Source organism: Bombyx mandarina, chromosome 08 (genome assembly GCF_030267445.1).
Source record: "Bombyx mandarina strain Sakado chromosome 08, ASM3026744v2".
Classification (NCBI taxonomy): domain Eukaryota; kingdom Metazoa; phylum Arthropoda; class Insecta; order Lepidoptera; family Bombycidae; genus Bombyx; species Bombyx mandarina.
In genome coordinates, this window is record NC_143215.1 from 2,839,042 (window position 1) to 2,860,568 (window position 21,527).

A 21,527-nucleotide genomic window follows, 5' to 3' on the forward strand; every position below is an offset into this window, starting at 1 on the left:
TTATGGTAGATGCCATAAGTTTATATATTGCTCATAGCTATAATCATAGATTATACACTTAATATATAGTAAGTGATTAAGTTTCATTAAGCAAATTGTGCAATTTTTGTTATTCTATTTAAACATTCACCTCATTCCGTAATCATAATTGCAGTATGTAGTTCAAACTAAATATTGTTACAGTAAGTCACACACTTACTGTACCAATGCTAAAAAAATGTTTTTTTTTTAATTATAAATTCCTTAATATAAATATTTTTTCAAGCTTTATAATTTAAATATTATTTCTGAATAAAAATAATAATAGGCAAATTGTTACAAAAGCCTATATTTATCTTAAAAAATTATAAAAACTTAGGTATGCTTTATACTTCGCGAGAAACGTCAAAAGTAAAATTGAAATCTTTAACCGCGTTTTTCTCAAAAGTGTCTCCGAGGCACTTACTGTATATATCACAAGCACGGCAGAATAATAAGACTAGATCGTGTAAATATGTTTGTTGAAGAAAACCTTAAAAATAAGAGAATTAAAGACATAATATTAAGGATCATTTACTATTAGTATGTAAGACTTGATTTAACTTTTGCAAGAGTAAAGCGCTTTGTAACACTCAAAAGCACTCAAAAGCATTTTGTTTAAAAATTTAGCGCGATTAAATATAAAGTGTAGTCATAAATCTAAGGATTCATAGCTAATGAAAATTTAAAAGGACATAAGCCAGCTTAGTTGAACTCTGCCTTAGTTTTAGCGTTATCGTAAGTAGATGTCGGTGGGTTTGACATTCTCAATGCACCAACATTAATTACATGTTTATCTTTTTAGATATTTATTATTTATTATATTTAAATATTTGATATTATTGTAAATACTGATTGGTACATTTGTTAATTCGAAATATTAAAAAAAACTGTGTATTAAGAAATGTTTGTGCGGTTTTTTAAAACATTTGACGTCCGCATTACACGTGTATCGAACGTCAAATGAACAACTAACGCCATCTCTGATCTAAGCAATATACTTGTAATATTTGATATTAGTTGAAAAATATATAATTTATATCACATTTAAGTGAAAAAATCTAGGTAAGTAATCTACGTAGAAATATTAAAGCAAATACAATAATTATTATTACAAGAAAATACCAAAGAATCTCAAGTCTTAGATTAATATGTATGCAAATAGAGGTACTAATGTAGCATTTCTACGTCACTTCGTTACCTATTCTAAATGTAAGCAAAAAAGGATTTTATTTTATTATTTGAAGAAGTTTTCTAAAGACGCTTTATTGAAAAAGGTGTTTTAAAATTTGTTGTTGATTAAAGACCTGTATTGTATCGACGTGTATTTTAAGTTTGCCGGTGCGACATTGGTGGGAATATACAGCGTGTAATGTAACTGTTTGTAGTAAAGCGGATCGTTCGCCTATCTAGGCGGTAATTACTTCTTCTTTTTCTCCACTTTATCCCACTAGGTGGGGTCGGCACAGCAAATTTTTCTCTTCCATTCTCCCCTATCAGCCGTCATCTCAACACTCATCATATCGTCATTCATATACTACATCGGTCGACCTCTACCTTGCACTACCATTTTCATAAATCTCCTAGTCACATGCATCTCCTCTCTACGCATCACATGTCCATACCACTCTAACCGTCCGCTCTTTAATTTGTTGATTACGGGGCTACTTTCACACTTCCTATAGGCGGTATTTTCTTTTATTTTTTATTGCTTAGATGGGTGGACGAGCTCACAGCCCACCTGGTGTTAAGTGGTTACTGGAGCCGATAGACAGTCATAACTTCAAATACTTTATTTTCCAAACAAGCAATGTAATACAAATAAATCTAACGCAGATTTTGTCGAGCGGGCGGGGCGCTGGCTAACTGCCCTTTGCTGGTTCCCGAAATAAGAACTGATTAACAACAAGTTTTGATGCTTTGTTTATAGACATGTATACACATATCGAAGGGAGAAAGGCTATTTAAGCGTAAGGTTTAAGCGACATTTTTGTAACTTCACAGAAGAACAATTTAAATGTTAAAATTTGAAAAAAATACAACAAAAAAACCTGTTCGACTATTTGAATGGGGTAAACTTAATTGAAGTTCAATTAAAAACATCGAATTGTTGATACTAATAGCAAATAAAATGGATCTTTATTTACAAAGATAAATGTCGCGTATTTAGCAAAATGATACTTAAACCAAATTAGCAGTCATCCCTGGATATAGTTTTACCGTTTTTACTTAGCAAGAGGACAGATCTAAGTAATAAGGACAGATCTTAGTAAGAGGGCAGATCTAAAAGAAAAGTTCGGATTTTTTTTAAAGTAAAAGTCGATAAACCGAGGAGTGTTTTGCAGTAGACAGCTAGCTGCCTGTCCTTATTTAAAAAATAGTACTAATAGGTTAATAAACACCTTAATTTTTAATTAAAATATTAATTAAAAATGTAAATTGAATCGAATTTTAAAGCACCTTAAGCGATCTTCAGACAATGCGTTCGCTTAGTACATTCCTCGTAGTCAATATTAATTTATTTTCTTGCCAATTACGAATATTCCTAATTTGTGATAAAATATTATTTAAAAATTTTGCAAAAGCGTTTTGATAAACCAAAGATTTAAGACAAACTTGTACAAAGTTTTTAATAAATTAGTTTATTATTTGTATTTCTTTTATCACTTCGAAGGTTAAATATTCCGCCCCAAACACAAATCTATTTTAACATTTAGTAATAACACATTTTTACTGGTGGTAGGACCTCTTGTGAGTCCGCACGGGTAGGTACCACCGCCCTGCCTATTTCTGCCGTGAAGCAGTAATGCGTTTCGGTTTGAAGGGTGGGGCAGCCGTTGTAACTATACTGAGACCTTACAACTTATATCTCAAGGTGGGTGGCGCATTTACGTTGTAGATGTCTATGGGCTCCAGTAACCACTTAACAACAGGTGGGCTGTGAGCTCGTCCACCCATCTAAGCAATAAAAAAAAAAAAAAAAAACATTACTTACTTTGAAGTACATTATTATTATTTTTCAATGTTTTCGGACGAAAAAACCGAAGTAATTTTTTTTTCCTCCTACCTATGCTTATATATAGCCTTGAGAGGCTATTTCTGTATTCGCTTTGCGGGAAAGAGACGCAGCATCCTTTCTCAACTCCCACCAAATCGACCAATGTCAGAACTTTTTCGGTCGGTTTTAATTATTTCTTGAAAACTATAATATGTGCTGTATTACAGCTATGTTTCGACCATTTTTACCACACGTTTTTTACCTGTATCTATAAATTATTAGCTGCACCTGTATGCGACTAACTCGTGTATCTTTCCACAAACTTCAAGACATCAGATTAATTCGAAAATGTGTAACACTTATCGAATTCATTATTTTGGCCTAATTTTCTGACAAGAATCAGTAGAATAATAAAAGATTTTCAATTCATAACTGGGCCTGCTATTGTTTACTTGTTTTTTTTTCATTATATTATTTATTAATTGAAAACAATGAGTGTTGCGTTCACGTTTGGTCTGCGAGCAATTTCGCTACACGTCCGCCATTATAAGCCATTACAATAAATTTATTTGATTTTACGATATTTATATTTTAAGTTATTTTTAAGTTGTTCATTGCTCAGTTTTTTTTAAATTTTATTTATATTTAATAAAGATACTTGAAGTTGTTTTTGTTTTTTTCTTGACTAGCTTTCCGCCCGCGGCTTCGGTCGCGTGGGCTACACGTTATAACTTGTGTCCTATAATTAGTAGTTACAGAAAAGTAGCCAGCCTATCTATTATTTTATTATTGGTGGTAGGACGTCTTGGGAGTCCGCACGGGTAGGTACTACCGCCCTGCTTATTTCTGCCGTGAAGCAGTAATGGGTTTCGGTTTGAAAGGTGGGGCAGCCGTTACTATACTGAGACAGAACTTATATTTCAAGGTGAGTGGCGCATTTACGTTGTAGATGTCTATGGCCTCCAGTAACCACCTAACAACCAGGTGGGCTGTGAGCTCGTCTACCCATCTAAGCAATAAAAAATAAAAATTATTTCGCAGGATTCAAGCTTACAACATACAGAATTCAATTAAAGTCTGTTGGGTGGTTTGGCTATGAAAACGTAAAAGACAGGGTTATTTCCTTATTTCAATAATAAAGTATAATAGTGTACAAGTAAATTCCAAAATTTTAAGTGACCCTTCCGGAAACATTCTTTCTAGCTTATAATCTGATCTAAATTAACGTTAGCACCAGAAGCGCCATGATGGAGACTACGTGATAATCTGTTGACCAGCTCAATAAATATACCCAAAGTAAAAACAAATGTGGAATTGTTGTAAAAGGAATGCGTACTAACAAAACACTGATACAATTGACGCTTGTTATTCAATATCGTAAGAAACCATAACTAATTAATACATTATTGTTATAGGATAGGATTACGAATCGCACGTCATTACGGATCCTCCCAATCCACTAACGGTGCTATTAGGTACCACAAGCACCGGGCACCATCCTCGCCGAACCCGTCGCTTGCGACGAAGGGGGGCTCACGGGGCTCAAACACTCCGGTTTGATCCCCGTGAGCTTACCTACAACGTCAAGAAGCTGAAATAGCCTCTCAAGGCTATCAGCATAGGTAGGAAAAAATGATTAGGAATAGGTGTTATTAGGAACACTATTATCCTCCTCTCTCCAGTCTCCGCGTATTAAGTGCTTTTGAAAGCGACAGAAACAGCAGCAACTTGCGTGAACATTTTATTTAGTGTAAAATAATAAAAGCCACAAACAACTTTGTTAACATTGTGTCAACGTAAATATTTACGTTTCTGTTTACGAATACATCCATTAAACAAACTAAAGTTAGTCAATCAAAAGTACTGTAAGAAGGTAAGAACGGTATTTTTTACCTTCTTAAAGTGTGAATTATTTTTAAATATTAGAGCTATATCAAATTATTAACTAAAATTGGGATTAAAGTGTGAAATAAAACTAAAAAAAATACTATGCTTACTTAAATCAGAATTATAAACATCATAAATAATATATATGTATATAATAATAAAGATACAACAAAAGAAAGAAATATTCTATTTACTTACAATATGAGTTTATAATAAAGCAAAATGGCTCCAGTTCGCAACGAATACTTTTATATTAATAATAATAACTGAGAATAACTCAAAAACGGTCATCCGGCCCCAATTTAGGTTCCCCTGTGTTATGGGTACCAGAGACTAACAAACATACGATTTAAATATTATATATACATAATAATATATAGATAACAGGCATCCAGACATAGAACAAACGACCGACCACGCACCATCGACTCGGTCATACTAAGCACACTAAGTCCTATCTACCTCATACTAGCAATTAGGGTTGCCACCTTTTTTTGCAGATAAAGTATATTGGTTACTATAGGTAGGAAAAAAAAGTACATAGTATTATAATAAAGTACAATTTATTTATTATTATTACTAGCGACCCGCCCTCGCTTCGCTTCGGAAACTGTAATTTATTATTAATTTCTCCACTATTTAATTGATGTTATTATACATAATATAAACCTTCCTCTTCAATCACTCTATCTATTAAAAAACCGCATCAAAACCCGTTGCGTAGTTTTAAAGATTTAAGCATACATAAGGACAGACAGATATAGGGACAGAGAAAGCGACTTTGTTTTATACTATGTAGTGATTATGTTTAAATAAATTTGTTTTTATTACCATTGAACAAATTAAACAAGACAATGTGACAATTAATGACAGTGACATTGTTGACAGTTGAGATTAAGTGGCTTTCAGAAATATTAGTTATAAAAACGAGTGTTTAGGTGATGTGGCGTTGGCGAGTGTCGACATCGATTAAGATATCGACGTATTTCGCTTAACGAAACTATACATATGACTGAACTTTTCAAAATCCCAAAGAAACCAAATCATGCCAATTTTCGTGTAGGTACTTAATTGTTCACATAAAGTATAGAGTACAATTACCTGAAATAACGTACAATACTTTATTATAAAGTACGGGTGGCAACCCTACTAGCGATACACACGGTTCTTACCTAAAACAAGGATATTTAGGCAGGAACATGTTTGATAGAGTCATGAGACACTACTAAAAGTTTGAGTTAGTAACGGCCGCAAACAAAATTATACAAAGAAAAAAAGAAGATAAAAATACATGAAAACGCATAGTTTGTCTAAGACGTTGAATACGACTAGTCCTCCGAAACAATACATATTTGTAACACACACACACGCAACACCTAATCTATCTCTAGAATCTCATGGTTATAACTTTTTTTAATTGATTTACCTGAAATTTTAACATGTTTTTATTGACTTGAACCTGTATCCAGATAATGAAACATTTCAAGGTAAATCACATTCATTTCAAAATAGCTGCTTTACTTAAAGTATGCACAAGTACCGTTGCCAATACAATAATTTTATTACTTTTTTTGATGGTGTGTTGAATTGTGTTACGACCATTTACAAAAAAATTAAAAACAATTTTAAAATCACCCCACCAAACTTAGATGGTATCTAGACACAATGTGTTCTAGGATTACAACTACTTTCCTTTTACATAAGAGTGACCAAGCTCACAGTCCCATTTGTTGTTAAGTCGTTCCCGGAGCTCAGACACGACTGCCGCCCCCCTCCCAGAGACACGAGGTCATAGTCTTAATTCTATAGTACACGCGGGCAGAATTGGCAGGGTTATTATACATTAAAAACATATATATTTACTAGTTAAGTACATAAAGTATGTAAACTATTGTTTAGTAATACATTTGGAAGAAAAACTAAATACTAATGACAAATTAGCTAGCTTAAGATATAATTGAAGATGCAATTTCGAAAAGGGCACATCTCTGAAAATGTAAAATGTTCAGGAAATGGAAAAAAACTGATTATTTTCTAAAGCAGTGTAAAATTTAAAATATTAACTTTTGAGATATATTTTAGTGTTAATTAGCAATTGAAAATTACTGAAATTATTATAAAATGGGTGTAGGTAAGCCTCAAAACTACATGTATATGAAAAAACGTATTTGACAAAATATGCGACATGTGCCCTTTTCGAAATTGCATATTCAATTAATCTGATCATATCTCCACACCGCGGCGCGCCGAGCTCGAATGCGTCAGAGTTTTTTAACGTTCTCGATAGCGTAAAAGTTAACTCGAATTTGTATGAAGTTAGAACAGCGCCCCTAGCGGCAAGCGTAGGCAAACGTTTCAACTCCATACAAACTTGAGTTAACTTTTACGCTATCGAGAACGTTAAAAAAACTCGCACTGAGCACACTGATGTTCGTACGTACAGTTTCACAGAACACAATTCAGTTGTGTAACTACGTCAATTATATCACATGCTCTGTCTCGTGTCTGCTCATAGTGGCAATTGAACAAACACTTTTGTATTAAAGTGATCATAAAACAACTACTACGTTAACGGAAGTTCGTTTGAGAAAGCTCTACATTGCGCTCCGACTTCACTCGGCACTCGAAATCGGCGCCCATTGCAGTAAAGCTCTTGAAAAAACTTACAATGCTACTGTTATCGTAAAGGTCATGATAACTAAACTTAATTCTAAACAACATTAACTATATATTTGTCTTCGAACCGCCATAATTGGCGACTATTTCTACGGTTTACAATATTAAATAAAAATGATTGCCAGATATTTCTCAAGATCCTCAACGCTTTAATTATTCATGAAAACAAATTAATTGAAATTGTCGGGTAGTTTATAATAATTATTAAATTATCACACATTTCCAAAACAAAGGTTATGATGGAAAAGCCAATAAAGCGTCTCTCTTTTACTTGTTATTACTTTTCAAAGATTAAAAAAAAAACGATAATCGATTTATTTTAACACAAAGTTGTATTTGTTTTAATAACAAAAAAAAATGTGCGAGCAAAAATAATGATAATGATAAGTACCTTACTGCTAAGTATATTTAAACATACCATAACGGGTCAAATGACCCATTTAGGACTATGCACGTAAGTATCATCTTATTGCTTTTGCATATTTGACTTCATGATTTTTTCTTACCAATTAATATACTATTTTGTTTTGTTTTTTTGAGGAATAGTTATCGTATACCGTTATTTACCCGCTATGGTAGAAATAGGTATCAGTGATTGTTGGTATGATTAGTGTTAAATGTGGATCGAGCTAACTCCGTACATCACCAAGTAAATTCAAAGTATTACAAAAGTGAAATCTACATATTAAATTACAATTAGTTAATTACACAAGTTTTAAATTATGAAAAAGAAGAAAATGAAAACAAACATATTTAAATGGATTGGTTAACATAAGCGTTGGCGCGCCGCCCGCTCCTCACTGGAAATAGTTGCGCTTCTTCCTCGACACACTGCGAGTACAAAATATCTATATATTAATACGTGAAGCAAAAACTTTGTACCCCTTTTTACGAAAATTGCGCGGACGGAGGAGTATGAAATTTCCCACACTTATAGAGAATATAGAGGAGTGTAGAATGTTAATATTTTTCTAGAATGATGCATAAAAAATACATTAAATAAATTAAAAAAAACATTACACACACTACCATGTATTTGACACACATGTATGCATACTATTTGTTTATTGTCAAACTTTTCTTATTGCTTATAGTCTGTAATCAAATTGAGAATGAAGTGTGAAGTGGACTTTTAGGCGGGAACGCGAGGAGTGAAGTTGTGTGATTTGTTTTATTTTGTCTATTTAGTGTTACTTCGGGTTTAAATGTGTAATAATGGTGGTTTATTAACTGTTTAATGTCTGTGAAAGTGCACAAATGTGGGAAAATGAAACAAAGCCGCTGGACGTAACTTCTCGGGATCCTCCAAAAAGTCCACTGAAAAATTTCAGTAAATGACCACCATTTTACTAAGATTATATTTCATCCCATATAATCTCATCTCATTTCATTTAATTTCATCGCAGTTTATGAATATCTCAAATTAATCATCTTTATTTCATTTCATTGGACTCCATATTATCATTTTTCATAAAAATGAGAATATAAATTAAAATAAGATATACTTAAAGGTAAGTTACTTAGTTACTAGGTCATAATATCCCTAAAAAAATATATTAATATTGTTTGTCTTTATTAATATTTGCTCAAAGTGTAGTTTTAGCGAAATCTGCGATTATAGAAGTAGTGTTAGACATTAGAATAGTGTACCAACCTTATAATTTCAATTAATTATAGTCGCATTTCGACTGGGAGGGGACCACGAGTAGAAACTATAATTATTATAAAATTGCGGCCCGGGCTCGCTCCGCTGTTAATGTCACTTCATTCTAGATATCTTAAAGTTCCTGTGGCGCTATCTGTGGCACGGTGGCGCCACTGCGGCATAAACCCTTCCTGGAGCGCCCACAACAAGCGTACCAAATTCCAGCTCAGTCAGAATAAACGTTTTAGGAAAACTAAAACTTTTTTGATTTGATTTGAAAGAAAACTAATAAACAAAAAACATTTATTGTGTGTATTTGTATTTATGTATTTATTGTATGTAAGTATTTTTATAGATAGATCTATGCAGCCTGGTCGCCTGCCGTTGTGACTATCACCGATTGTAGGAGACATTCTCTATGGATATTCCAGAAATTTCTTTCAAACTTGCGATCAAACAGGTCGAGCCGTTCTCTACGTTGTCTACATGTGGTGCGTTGACACTTATTTATTAATTAAATCAGGTGATGAACGAAACACGACGATTGGGTTAGTGGAAAAACGAAAGAAAAGTAGAATAAAATGGAGAATTGTCATTCCAATTATTGAATTTTAAATAGAGTACTTTGTTTTAAGTTTTTTAGAGTTATTACGTTATTTTAACATTTAATTAGACATGATAAGTACATAGCGCTTTTATTAGTAACGAGATTCGGTAGACGGACGCGAGTACTAGCGTTTGCTGAAGGAACAATTTCGAAGTCCCTTGGAATAATCTTACCCTTTAAATTACAACTCACGACTGCTTCAAAGCAATAGACAATAGGACAATAGACAAATGGACTCAAGGGGGGATGCCGTATTGTGAGTCTTCTTCTTCTTTAGTTTTTGGCTTCGGCACGGTTTGTGCATTAGCCAGCGTCAAGGAATCAGATATTTATAATTCGCCGTTTTAATTATTTACAGTTTATAGCATGAAATTAAATGAAATGATGTGATGAGATGATATGGAATGAAATATAATCTCAGTAAAACGGTGGTTATTATAACTTTTTCAGTGGACTTTTTGGAGGATCCCGAGAAGTGATGTTCAGCGGTTTTGTTTCCTTTCTCATTACATTTATTCACTTTCATAGATACTAAACATTTAATAAGCCACCGTTATTACACATTTAAACCTGAAGAAACACTAAATAGACAAAATAAAACAAATCGCACAACTTCACTCCTCGCGTTCCGGCCAAAAAGTTGTATTTTAATCTAATTTTTTTTTTGGGGTTTTATGACTTGGTAACTAAGACGTTTAAGTCATGTCTTGTTTTAAGATAAAAGTGTTATAAAAAGTCTAGTGAATGAGTCTGGACTAGTTGAGGTTTCGACCACAGTCCCAAGGTGATTACCATTCACTCACGTCTATAGCTCTCAGTCACATATTAGATCACAATTAGGTGGTGAGTTTGTGTATGAACTTGCCCCGTGTCGGCCGGCGAGAAGAAGAAGGCCCGGGGCCGCGGCGAGCCCGCGCCGTCCGCCGGGCACGCCCACTGCGCCCAGTACTCGCTCGGCAGCGACAGCATTATCTGCATCACCTGCCATAGATAATACACATTTATTTATTTATTGCTTAGATGGGTGGACGAGCTCACAGCCCACCTGGTGTTAAGTGGTTACTGGAGCCCGTAGACATCTACAACGTAAATGCGCCACCCACTTTGAGATATAAGTTCTAAGGTCTCAAGTATAGTTACAACGACTGCCCCACCTTTCAAACCGAAACGCATTACTGCTTGACGGTAGAAATAGGGGTGGTACCTACCCGCACGGACACACAAGAGGTCCTACCACCAGTAAGTTTGATTTTTATACACGATGTTATTCCTTCGCTTTAGACGTCAATCGTGAACATTTGTTGAGTACGTATTTCATTAGAAAAATTGGTACCCGCCTGAGATTCGAACACCGGTGCATCGCTCAACACGAATGCACCGGAAGTCTTATCCTTTAGGCCACGACGACTGTCAAAATTAGTTATAGATAAGCAACTCAAGCGCTCGACAAAAATGTTTACGGGCGTCGGCCACTAGATGGCTTCGCTTTGATTAGTTTCTCATTGCTCCTGTAGATGGCAGTAACATATTATCTAGCCATGCAACGATGTTCCCATCCCACCGGCGGGTACCATTTTTTCTAATGAAATACGTACTTATCAAATGTTCAGAATTGACTTACAAGGTGAATACATCGTGTAATAATAATGAAACCCGTAAAATTATAATTTGCGTAATTACTGGTGGTAGGACCTCTTCTGAGCCACCACCCCCCCTATATCTGCCGTGAAGCAATAATGCGTTTCGGTTTGAATGGTGGGGCAGCTGTTATAACTATACTGAGACCTTAGAACTCATATCTCAAGGTGGTTGGCGGCATTCACATTGTAGATGTCCATGGGCTCCAGTAACCACTTAATACAAGGTGGGCTGTGAGCTCTTCCAACTATCTAAGCAATAAAAAAGACATTTCTCTTGCTAAGGCATGTGTTAACAAATTTTCTCAGATTGAGCCTGTAAGCTTACACAAATTTTCTCAGATTGAGCGTGTAAGCTTACCTACTAGCCAAAGCGTAGCTCGAATAATTTCTTACACTAATAACAAATAAGTAGGGAAAAAATATAGAACATCTAATCATATTCTTAAAGCACTCTCTGTAGCATATACAACACGCAAATAAGAGGTTAAGTATTTTTCATTTCCGTTTTACCTTGAACATCTGCGCTGTGGCGGCGTACATCTCCGCGGCTTGCGACATCATGCCGTACCCGACGACGGTCGGACCAAATATTTTAGCCAGATTGTCTATGCCCATCTCGCATTCGGGGCTCTCTGCCACTCTGTACCAAGTCATAAATTGTTATTAGCGTAAGGTCTGTAATTTTAATATATAAAAAAATCAGATTTGATGGCTTACAGGTCTCATTACCAGGTTGACGTTAAAAAAATTTAAATATTTGTTTTAATCGAATTTTGATTAAAAAAATTAAGAAAATTTTAAAGATGAGAAGAAGAGGTAGCCATAAGAAAAAATGGATGGATTGCGTGAAAGACTATATGTGTAAGAGGGGAATGAGCGAAGAAATGACATATGATAGAGGAGTATGGAAAGAGAAAACATGGTGGTAGGACCTCTTGTGAATCCGCACGGGTAGGTTTTGCGTGGTACTACCACCGCCTTGCCTATTTCTGCCGTGAAGCAGTAATGACTTTCGGTTTGAAAGGTGGGGCAACCGTTGTAACTATACTGAGACCTTATAACTTATATCTCAAGTTGGGTGGCGCATTTACGTTGTAGATGTCTATGGGCTCCAGTAACCACTTAACACCAGGTTGCGCCGACCCCAGGTGAGTGGGAGAGGGGCTCGTGAGCGTGAGTGAGCGTGAGTACTTCTGCAGATGCAGCACGAGGAAGGCGAGCGTGTCGCGGTTGGGCGGCGGCAGCTGCGTGACGGCGTGCAGCAGCGCGGCGGCGGCGTCGGCGCGGTCGGGCAGCGCGGCGGCCTGCATGAAGTCGGCCCACAGCGCCGCGCTCACCAGCGGCTCGCGCAGCCCGCGCAGGAAGTCCTTCACGCAGCCGCACACCGCGTGCACGTCCTCGCCCGCCAGCCACGGCGACCCGTGCCCGCGCAGGAACCGCTCCTGCGCATTCACACGCATCTACTGTGTTAAAATGCATGCACGACAAATAACTTTTAAAGGGAGTTAGATGAATTTTAATTTCGTTGTACTCAGAAAAAAACCCCACATTGAACAAGGACATAAATATTCATCAAACATATTAAATAGGAAAACATTTGATTTGTCACAAATTATAAAAGCGTCCTGTTTGTGACCTACAAAAAAGCTTACAGTTAAGGATATAATTAATATTTTTTTGTTTTTTATTGTAATATTGTATGTTATATTTTAATGTAGTCATTAAGTTAATTTATGACATCAAGCATTCATTTAAAAGTCAGATATTCAGAGATACAATTAAACTGGAGGTACCTTGAGCCTTTTAACATCCTTCTCTGTGGCACTGATCCTGTAGATTCCCCTCTCGCTGAGTCCGCGTTTCTCGATCTCATTGATACAATGTACCATCAAGGCCGGCACCATCGGCGGGGTGGTGGGCGCGTAGTCTGAGATGCAGCCCTCCTGGAACATGTATACGGTGAGCCTCGGGGCGTGGCGTGGCGTGGCGTGACGGGGCGGGGCGTGACGGGACGGGTTGTAACACACCTGCTGCGTGTGGCGCGGCGCCTGCGCGGGCGGCGGCACGCAGGGCAGCGGCAGCATGGCGCGGCACTCGTGGTGCGCCTGCCCGCGGCACGACTCGCATTTCACGCCCATCTTAGCAAACTTGATGCTGCCGACATACAACTCAATCTTTAATTTTAAATGTAATGATTAGTGACTGTGAACGCTGTACCATTGAGTTGATATTCAATTACCTTCAATTGTTTCGAATGCAATGACAAATCTCGCGATCACGACCATGACAAAATGGTACCTTTCTACTCATGATTTTCAAACATCATGCTTAACTTTCACAAGCGTCAAGAGTTTATATCTCGACCTGACTGACCATAATTTAAGATCAGTGCTTGCTAGGTGACAGGTTGTGGATGCACACTCTCCACTTCTTCCTTGCAAAAATTCATAAAGGTCAATACTGTCTATTCAACAAACATGTATGAAAGTTATTTCTCCGTGGCAATTATCATCCAATAAATATCCAGTTTGATCGAATGATTAGTTAAATATACGAACGTCTTCCCACAGGGTCCGCATGTCTCCCTCTTGTAGAAGTTCTTGGCCACGAAGTTGTGTTGGCGCACGCGGTTGCGGGGCGAGCCGTAGGCCGCAGAGATGATGGAGGGGGTCCGCTGCGGCGCCGCGCGGGGGGTGTCCGACCCGCTCTCTGTTTCTGCAAATCCTTACTTCATAGTATAAAACAAAGTCGGTTTCTCTGTCCCTATATTCCTATGTATGCTTAAATCTTTAAAACTACGCAACGAATTTTAAGGCGGTTTTTTTTAAAAGATAGAGTGATTGTAGAGGAAGTTTTATATGTATAATAACATCCATGAAATAGTGGAGAAATCAATAATAAATTAGTTTCCGAAGCGAAGCGAGGGCGGGTCGCTAGTTTATTATATACCATGCTGTCCCAGCTTGTAGGACAAGACAGACATTTTCATTTAATACTAGCTGACCCGGCAGACTTCGTAGTGCCTTAATCGATAAATACACGACAAACAAAAGGAATCCGTCCGAACGGGGACACATCAAAGGGAAAACAAAATTGTTATTTTTATTTAATTCTGAGCATTTTCATATTTATCAACCTTTTAAACCTTCTCTGGACTTCCACAAATAATTCAAGACCAAAATTAGCCAAATCGGTCCAGCCGTTCTCGAGTTTTCGCGAGACTAACGAACAGCAATTTTTCTTTTTTTCAGCATTTCTTTTTTATATATATCGATAGAAGATAGATAGATAGATAGATGTAGATGACAATTTTTTTATTTTTTTTTATTGCCGTAGAATAGGCAGACATGCATACGGCCCACCTGATGGTAGGTGGTTACGGTCGCTCGTGGAGGTCGGCAATTCCAGGGGCAGCGCCAGGCCGCTGCTTACCAATATTAATATTCACCTGTACGAGGTGGTGCTGAGGGTGTATACTCCTCTTTGATGGCAGTCACGCCGCCCCCCGATGTACGAGCTGAAGACTTCCGTGGAGGGGGTGGCGCTTCGTCGCTACTCTCCGATATTGGTTGCTGTAGGTGTGGAAAATATATCTTTGTGAGATATCAAACCAGTTCCTAAACGCATTCGATATCTGTCATTCTAAAATGTAGCTATCTCACTCTTTACTCAACTTCCGTCTTGTCTTTTTTCCTAGGTGTTCTGTTAAGTGTGCGCTCATATTAAATAATACTTATTAATTAATTTAGTGTTTTAATCCATATACGAAAATTTTCAAACTACTGATAGGTACACTTAATTTTGATATTAGTATTATTAAAACTTTGAGTTTTATAATGTATCTGACATATTTACATTTAGATATACCTTGTTCTAACAGTACCTATGCAAATTGCAGACAGTAATAAATCAAGATACAAATATGTATATAAATGAAATAAATATACATTATAAAATTCTTTGTTCGCTTTGGTAATTTTGCTTTTGCTTGAAGCCTCTGGGTGACAAAGACTATATAAAATCAAGCCTAAACTTACAAAGTTCTGTGGAGGCTTGAGGTCATGGTTGGTTGGGGCTCGTTCCAATGTCAGTGTAGTGGTAGCGGTGGCCAGCACCTTGCCGCCCTGCAACTCCACTGTCTGAATAATGATATCCATAATTATGTATTCTGACATGAGTTTTTTTTTAGTCATGCACACAGCATACGACTTATCTTTGTAATAACGTACAAAAAATAAATTTTTTTTATCATTTGTTGACCACCATCTCAGAGTGTTTGTTTGCGTAATACACTATGCAAACAACCGTGAATGAAGTGTACCACAATAAGTTCGCACGTTACCAAATGACTCGAATAGAAATTAAAATTAATATTTTTATAATAAGGAACTTCGTTCCTATCCGGTGTCCCACGACATCACACATTTTTTTTCTTCTGAAATATTAAACATATTTCAACCTGCTCTATACAAGCATAGAGAAAATATAATTACATATCTTGCTGAACCATAGTATTTGGTATGAAGTAGCACAAATAGTACAAAAATTGTATTTATATTGTGTTGATTTTCACCAGTTTCTTTGTGTTATTATACCCAACTGATTCTTAATTTATAGACATTCAAAATTAATCAAGATAATCTAGAGCTCAACTATACATATTATGTATATTAATCCTTTTTTTTTTTAAATTAACTTGAAGTGCTCTTGCCTAACAGTCTCAAACAATAACATCAGTGCCCACATTATAGATACTTGTTTTTTTAAAGCCGTCCCTTACTTTAGTAGCAGAGGAAGTTGACGATCGCCTTTTCTTATTGGCGGGCTGGTTCTCTCTGGCATGCCACCCGCCGCGCTGAACCCAAGAACGTCGAGACGAAGCCAGTGACAGGTCTAGGTCATCTTCCGAACGAGAATATGACATCTCTGATAGTAGTGTACCTGGACATTTTAAGGTTTTTTTTTCCTGTAATTTAACTAAGCAAATGTTTTCACAAAACAAGTGAAGTAGTGTAGTACTGATTATTTTATATTACATTGAACTTGTTAACATTGAAAACTATTTTTATTTTCATAGACTCAGGATATGGCAAACACAATCTACTTGTTATGTGTATTTAATAGGGCCTATAAATACCACAGCGTGAATAATGCTATTTGCTTTAAAATAAATCATGATCTGGCAGGGCAGTGCTATTATTACTGGTCCATAAATTTATTTCAAATTGAAATTGAGATCATTTTTATAAGACAGAGTATACTTGGAGTATTTACTTTAAATAAATAATTGTGAGTTAGATGTTGTTTAATTCTAGTTTTTTTTAATTATTTTTTAATGTAAGGAATGAAATGTAAGTACCTACCTGTCTTTAACTGCTTTACTAAAAGTATTACTGTTTCTTTCTAATAATTAAAATAGAGCTACAATGTCTTTTAATTAAATATCATCATTATTTGTTATTTATCAGGGTAACTCTTATATGTGAGTATCTCTGTTCACTTTCTATTTATATGTGATTTTGATTGTGGAAACATATTTGGTTATTGTTTTAGCTATTTTCTTAAATATTTTATGTTTGTGTATGTATTGTACTGATTGTTTCCCAAATAAATAAACACAATTTGTTAAATAACCCTACATATAAACTTCAATTTTCCCTTTCAATTTTCTGAAACAAAACCTTTTTCTAAACTTTATTATACAATAAGTGAAATCATTGTTTTTTTACCAGTAGAATTAAGTTCTGGAACTCCACTAAGCTTAGCATTGTGGTCTTGTTGAGCAGTTCCATTAAGGAATGCAAGCTTCTGTAGGGTTTCATCGTTCAACTTGGCACGATTATCATTGAATAAGAGGTCACGGGCCATGTCCAGTAGTTTACTCTGAAATCAAATCAGATACACTTTCATAAATATCCATAAGTTGAATACGATGTCCCAAATGGGTTTTTTCTCTATTACTTCTACTCAGTGGCTTAAGAGTTACAGGAGAAGATGAAAATTTGTACATTTTATTTGTTTAAGAGTGCCACTTCCATATCTATCCATAATCCTATACACTGTTGGATAGATTTTTATACTATACAAGTCAAACCCAACCCGCTTTGCTGGTCAATCTTTAACAAGTTGATCTTTAGCAAGATTGACCAGCAAAGCGGATCCAAGGATCTGATCACTACAAAATTCACAAAATGACCTGCTAGACTAACCTGAAAATTTCATCAAAATTGATCAAGCAATTTGAGTCTATAGGGATATAACTTTTATATATGTATAGGTATATTATTTATATCATTAAAAAATCAATATCCATTAACAGTATTTAAGTATGTCTGTGACTTGGAAAACAACTATTACTATTTTATACAAAAAGGTAACTTTTAAATGCCTTAATAATCAAACTTTCCTTACCAGTTCATTGTATTTCTTCAATATTATGTTTCTTTCTCTTTTTTCTCCATCAAGCAATTTCCTGACATGAGCAAACTTAGATTCCCACTTGCCCAATGTCTTTAGAGCTTCGTCAAGCTCACTTTGAAGGCGAACAGCCTCGGACTCGGCTGCTGCCCATTGACAGCGGACCCATTCCATTTGCTTTAAGAATGCTAAGAAATCTGAAAAGGGCAAACACAATTTATGCTGGTTCTCTTCCGTCACTTGATATCATTCGTTAAAACAATGCTAAAGGCTCTTATCGAATTATTTATGAATATGTAGGTGGGTTTATAACGCATCAATCACAATGTACACAAAATGAGTGGGTAGTTTATACACGCATTAAAAGTTGGTAGATTTTAATCATTTACAATGAACAACTAAAGAAAACTATGTTAAATGTAGTTTTAGTTTAATTTTTACATACATTCTTCTGCGGCTCCATCATTTAAAACATTATTCAAGCGGTTGATGTCATCAAATTGGGCTACAAGGGAGAGCGCGATGCTTGGACCGGAATCTGAATTTTCTGAACTCATTTTAATAAGTAAATAGCTTTTCCCATTAAATAATTACTACAAAACTTTCAACACTTCTTCGCATTTCAACCTATATTTTGAAATGCATAAATTCACTAATATATATTTTGTCAACTGTATAAACTTGAAATAACGACCATTCAGTGACGGATTTTCAAATTGAAGGAAGTATCATAATCTACGGAAGTGTCAACGTCAAATTTATGGTCGTAGTTCCGTTCAGCCTATTCTTTTGTATTATCTGTTTAATCAAAAACGATTTAAAGTTGATTAATTTCAGACATTATTCAATTAGGATAAAATTAAATCAACGAAAGGATATTCGATAAACAATAGTCTCAGTATAATGGAGGCTATGTACAAAGGCTTTTTCAGTGAACTTTTTGGAAAATCCATAGAAGCTTTATCCATTGGCTTTGTTTCATTTCCTCATATATTTGCATTTTCACAGATGCCAAACTGTTTATAAACCATAAACCACCATTATTACACATTTTTGTGTATTATATAGTGTACTTAAGAAATATGCAATTGTGAATTTTTTTTAAATTTTACTATTATTGTGACTTAATTTATAATTGAAAATTGAATATTAAGTGAATCACTAAATAAGTTTAAAATACGCAATAAAAATTATTGGGGATTGAAACACTTTTCCCTATTTTATATTCATTGTTTTTGTAAAAATCATTACAAAAACACCCTTTCAACAATAAAAAAAACTATAATTAAGACATCGGAAACTTCACTCAAGACAGATTTATTTTACCTTTTAGTGAAAGACAAAATGCAGCAAAAGCTATAAAAATTACCAGCTGCATCACAAAATGAGTTAGTTTTCAAAGGATTGCTAGGGCTCACTAGGTAGGTACTTAAAAGTTTTACCCAATCTTTTAGAGGATTTTGTTTTTATAGCTTGGTAATATTTTATTTTGACATTGACAACAGATGGGACTCTTCAGTGAACTGACAAATCGCAATGACATTCGGCTGAGGACGGCGGTCTGTCCGTGTGGGCTTCGCAGTCTTGCGAGTAGTTGCCTGTGAGATAATAATATTTTCGAGTTTCCCGGCGCATTTCGCGACCGCGAATCGGTATGGCGGACGAGGAAAATAATTGTGATGACGGTGGTGGTGACCTGAAAGTGGGCCAGGCGTTTCGTTTGCGAGGCCGCAAGGGTGCCCTAAAGAAGAAGAATGTTTACCTGGTGAAAGATCACAAATTCATGCCGAGATTCTTCAAGCAGCCGACGTTTTGTTCCCACTGCAAAGATTTCATATGGTATGTATGCTGCATGTGTTGCTCTACCTTTGTTTTGTAGATCTTGTAGTATTAAAAATAGTAAAAATATACTCATTTGTTTACAGTTTAAATCGCTTTTCTTATCCGGTTATAGTTTTAGCTCGTAGGCCCAAGGTAAGAAGATACAAGCCAGTTTAAAAATCTGAAGGACAAAAAATTATTATTTTTCTTTTTGTATATTTTTATTTGTGTATATTTTTTGCAAACAAAGCAGATAACTAAATTAGTCCTATCACAGACCTAATTTAATTAACAGGTAAATTATTAAATCAAAATACATAATCTATTAAGTTTATAATAAATAGTAATAATGTTCGGCTTATTAGTAATTAATGAAGAGTATGTAGGTAATAAAATAAAAGTTTCCCCTTAACAAAAAATGCAAGAAATATTTTTCCATATACTTTACTTAAATTTTAGACATTATTATATCATACAACAATAGAACTTATTATATCATACAAAAATATGCCTGCATACACAGAAATTGAGAGAAATTTGGAACCACAGAAATAAAATCAAATACATAATTTTCAAAATGTGTAAATAACAAAACATCATCAATGCTACAGTAAATTAAAACAGTCTGATGTATGTGCTGTCAAAACTCACACAATTTATTATAAGCGCTATGAATGTGGGTTTGACGTTTGTATTATAATTTCTATTTAGTATACCAATCAGTATTTAGTCTACAGTACCTTGTAGACTCACATACCTGTGAGACATTTGACTATGTCTTTGATCTTGCCAACGTCCATAAATGACGGTGAACTCTCACCTTCTCCTGACTAACCAGACAGTTCATCTGCTTGCAAATATCAATAATTTTTTCTAATTCTAAATATTATTCACTCATTTTAGCTATGATTTTTGACATGATGTTATTTTTTAACTCAGTATTTCTGTTTTGAAACATTTCAACATTGATGGTAGGGCATTGTAAATCCACAAGGATAGGTACCACTGTCCTGCCTATTAATCTGTGAAGTATAAGATACCGGTATTGTAATGCCATGAAAAGTTTCACTTCAGGACTTCAGTGATCACTTAACAGAAGATAGGCTATGCAATTTGTCTGCCTGTCTCATGTTATAAAAAATCTTACGTTACGGACGTTTTTCCCGGTTAGGGTACCCCTTCTCATCGTCCCATAAGGAACTTCGTTCCAAAAATATCCTATAGTTGGTCTTAGGAACAAAGTAGTAGGAGCTCAGAGACTAGAGGCACTTAGCTACTTTCTGATTAATTTATTGTTACAATTCTTGTACTTGACCGACAGATATGTATGTCAGATTCTGGAGCTTAACCGCTTAGTGTAACAATTTAATTAGTAGGAGCTATAATAGTGTTGATACCAATACTTCTTCATTCTAAATTCACGAAATGCCAATCATAACTAAGAAGCTTTGAGTAAATTTAATTTTCGTCTAGAATATCAATTGATTAAGTTAAAGTCAGACTATGAGACTGGCTATCAATCTGTCAAAATACGTGTAAGGTCTTACAAATTAATTTAGGTGTGTATGTGTGTGTGATTAAGAACAGTTTCAATTATTTGTATAGTGATCGTTCAATTAATTAAATAATTTTAGAGTAGAAGTCCTCGTGGTCTAAAGGATAGGACACTCTGACACTAGGACACTTTCACAAGACACTCTCACTAGGACAATCTGTGCATTGGTATCGAGCGATGCGACTATGCCAGTATTCGAATTGGGCAGGTTTTCTAATGAAATACGTACTTCACAGAAGTTCACGAATGACTTCTACTGTGAA

The 21,527-nt window shown here is 35.4% G+C and overlaps 2 protein-coding genes and 1 long non-coding RNA gene across 6 annotated transcripts in view; 1 reads left to right on the plus strand and 2 right to left on the minus strand.

The window, feature by feature from the left end:
* LOC149502419 (uncharacterized) overlaps window positions 1–21,527 on the minus strand; it is a 141,812-nt gene that overhangs the window by 105,635 nt on the left and 14,650 nt on the right. The gene's annotated exons all lie outside the window — the stretch shown is intronic.
* On the minus strand, window positions 7,557–18,688 carry LOC149502424 (rac GTPase-activating protein 1). Of its 2 annotated transcripts, none has more exons than XM_089728992.1 (13): window positions 18,334–18,688; window positions 17,883–18,085; window positions 17,201–17,354; window positions 16,252–16,412; window positions 15,509–15,595; window positions 14,920–15,043; window positions 14,030–14,186; window positions 13,499–13,625; window positions 13,265–13,414; window positions 12,663–12,913; window positions 11,982–12,111; window positions 10,697–10,812; window positions 7,557–8,410 (listed from the first exon to the last, which is right to left on the minus strand). In XM_089728992.1, the coding sequence occupies exons 1-13, from the start codon at window positions 18,443–18,445 to the stop codon at window positions 8,377–8,379; spliced, it is 1,806 nt and encodes a 601-aa protein (XP_089585118.1). In that variant the 5' UTR covers window positions 18,446–18,688; the 3' UTR covers window positions 7,557–8,376. The 2 variants fall into 2 exon arrangements, with proteins under 2 accessions (XP_089585118.1, XP_089585117.1); XM_089728991.1 differs by having other exon boundaries at window positions 15,509–15,610.
* The window catches only part of Pkc53E (Protein C kinase 53E), a 222,201-nt gene continuing 220,081 nt past the window's right edge, over window positions 19,408–21,527 (plus strand). For all 3 annotated transcript variants that reach the window (XM_089729422.1, XM_089729424.1, XM_089729425.1), the window contains exon 1: window positions 19,408–19,727. In XM_089729422.1, the coding sequence (XP_089585548.1) occupies window positions 19,543–19,727 (185 nt within the window). In that variant the 5' untranslated portion in view covers window positions 19,408–19,542. The remainder of the gene's footprint in view (window positions 19,728–21,527) is intronic.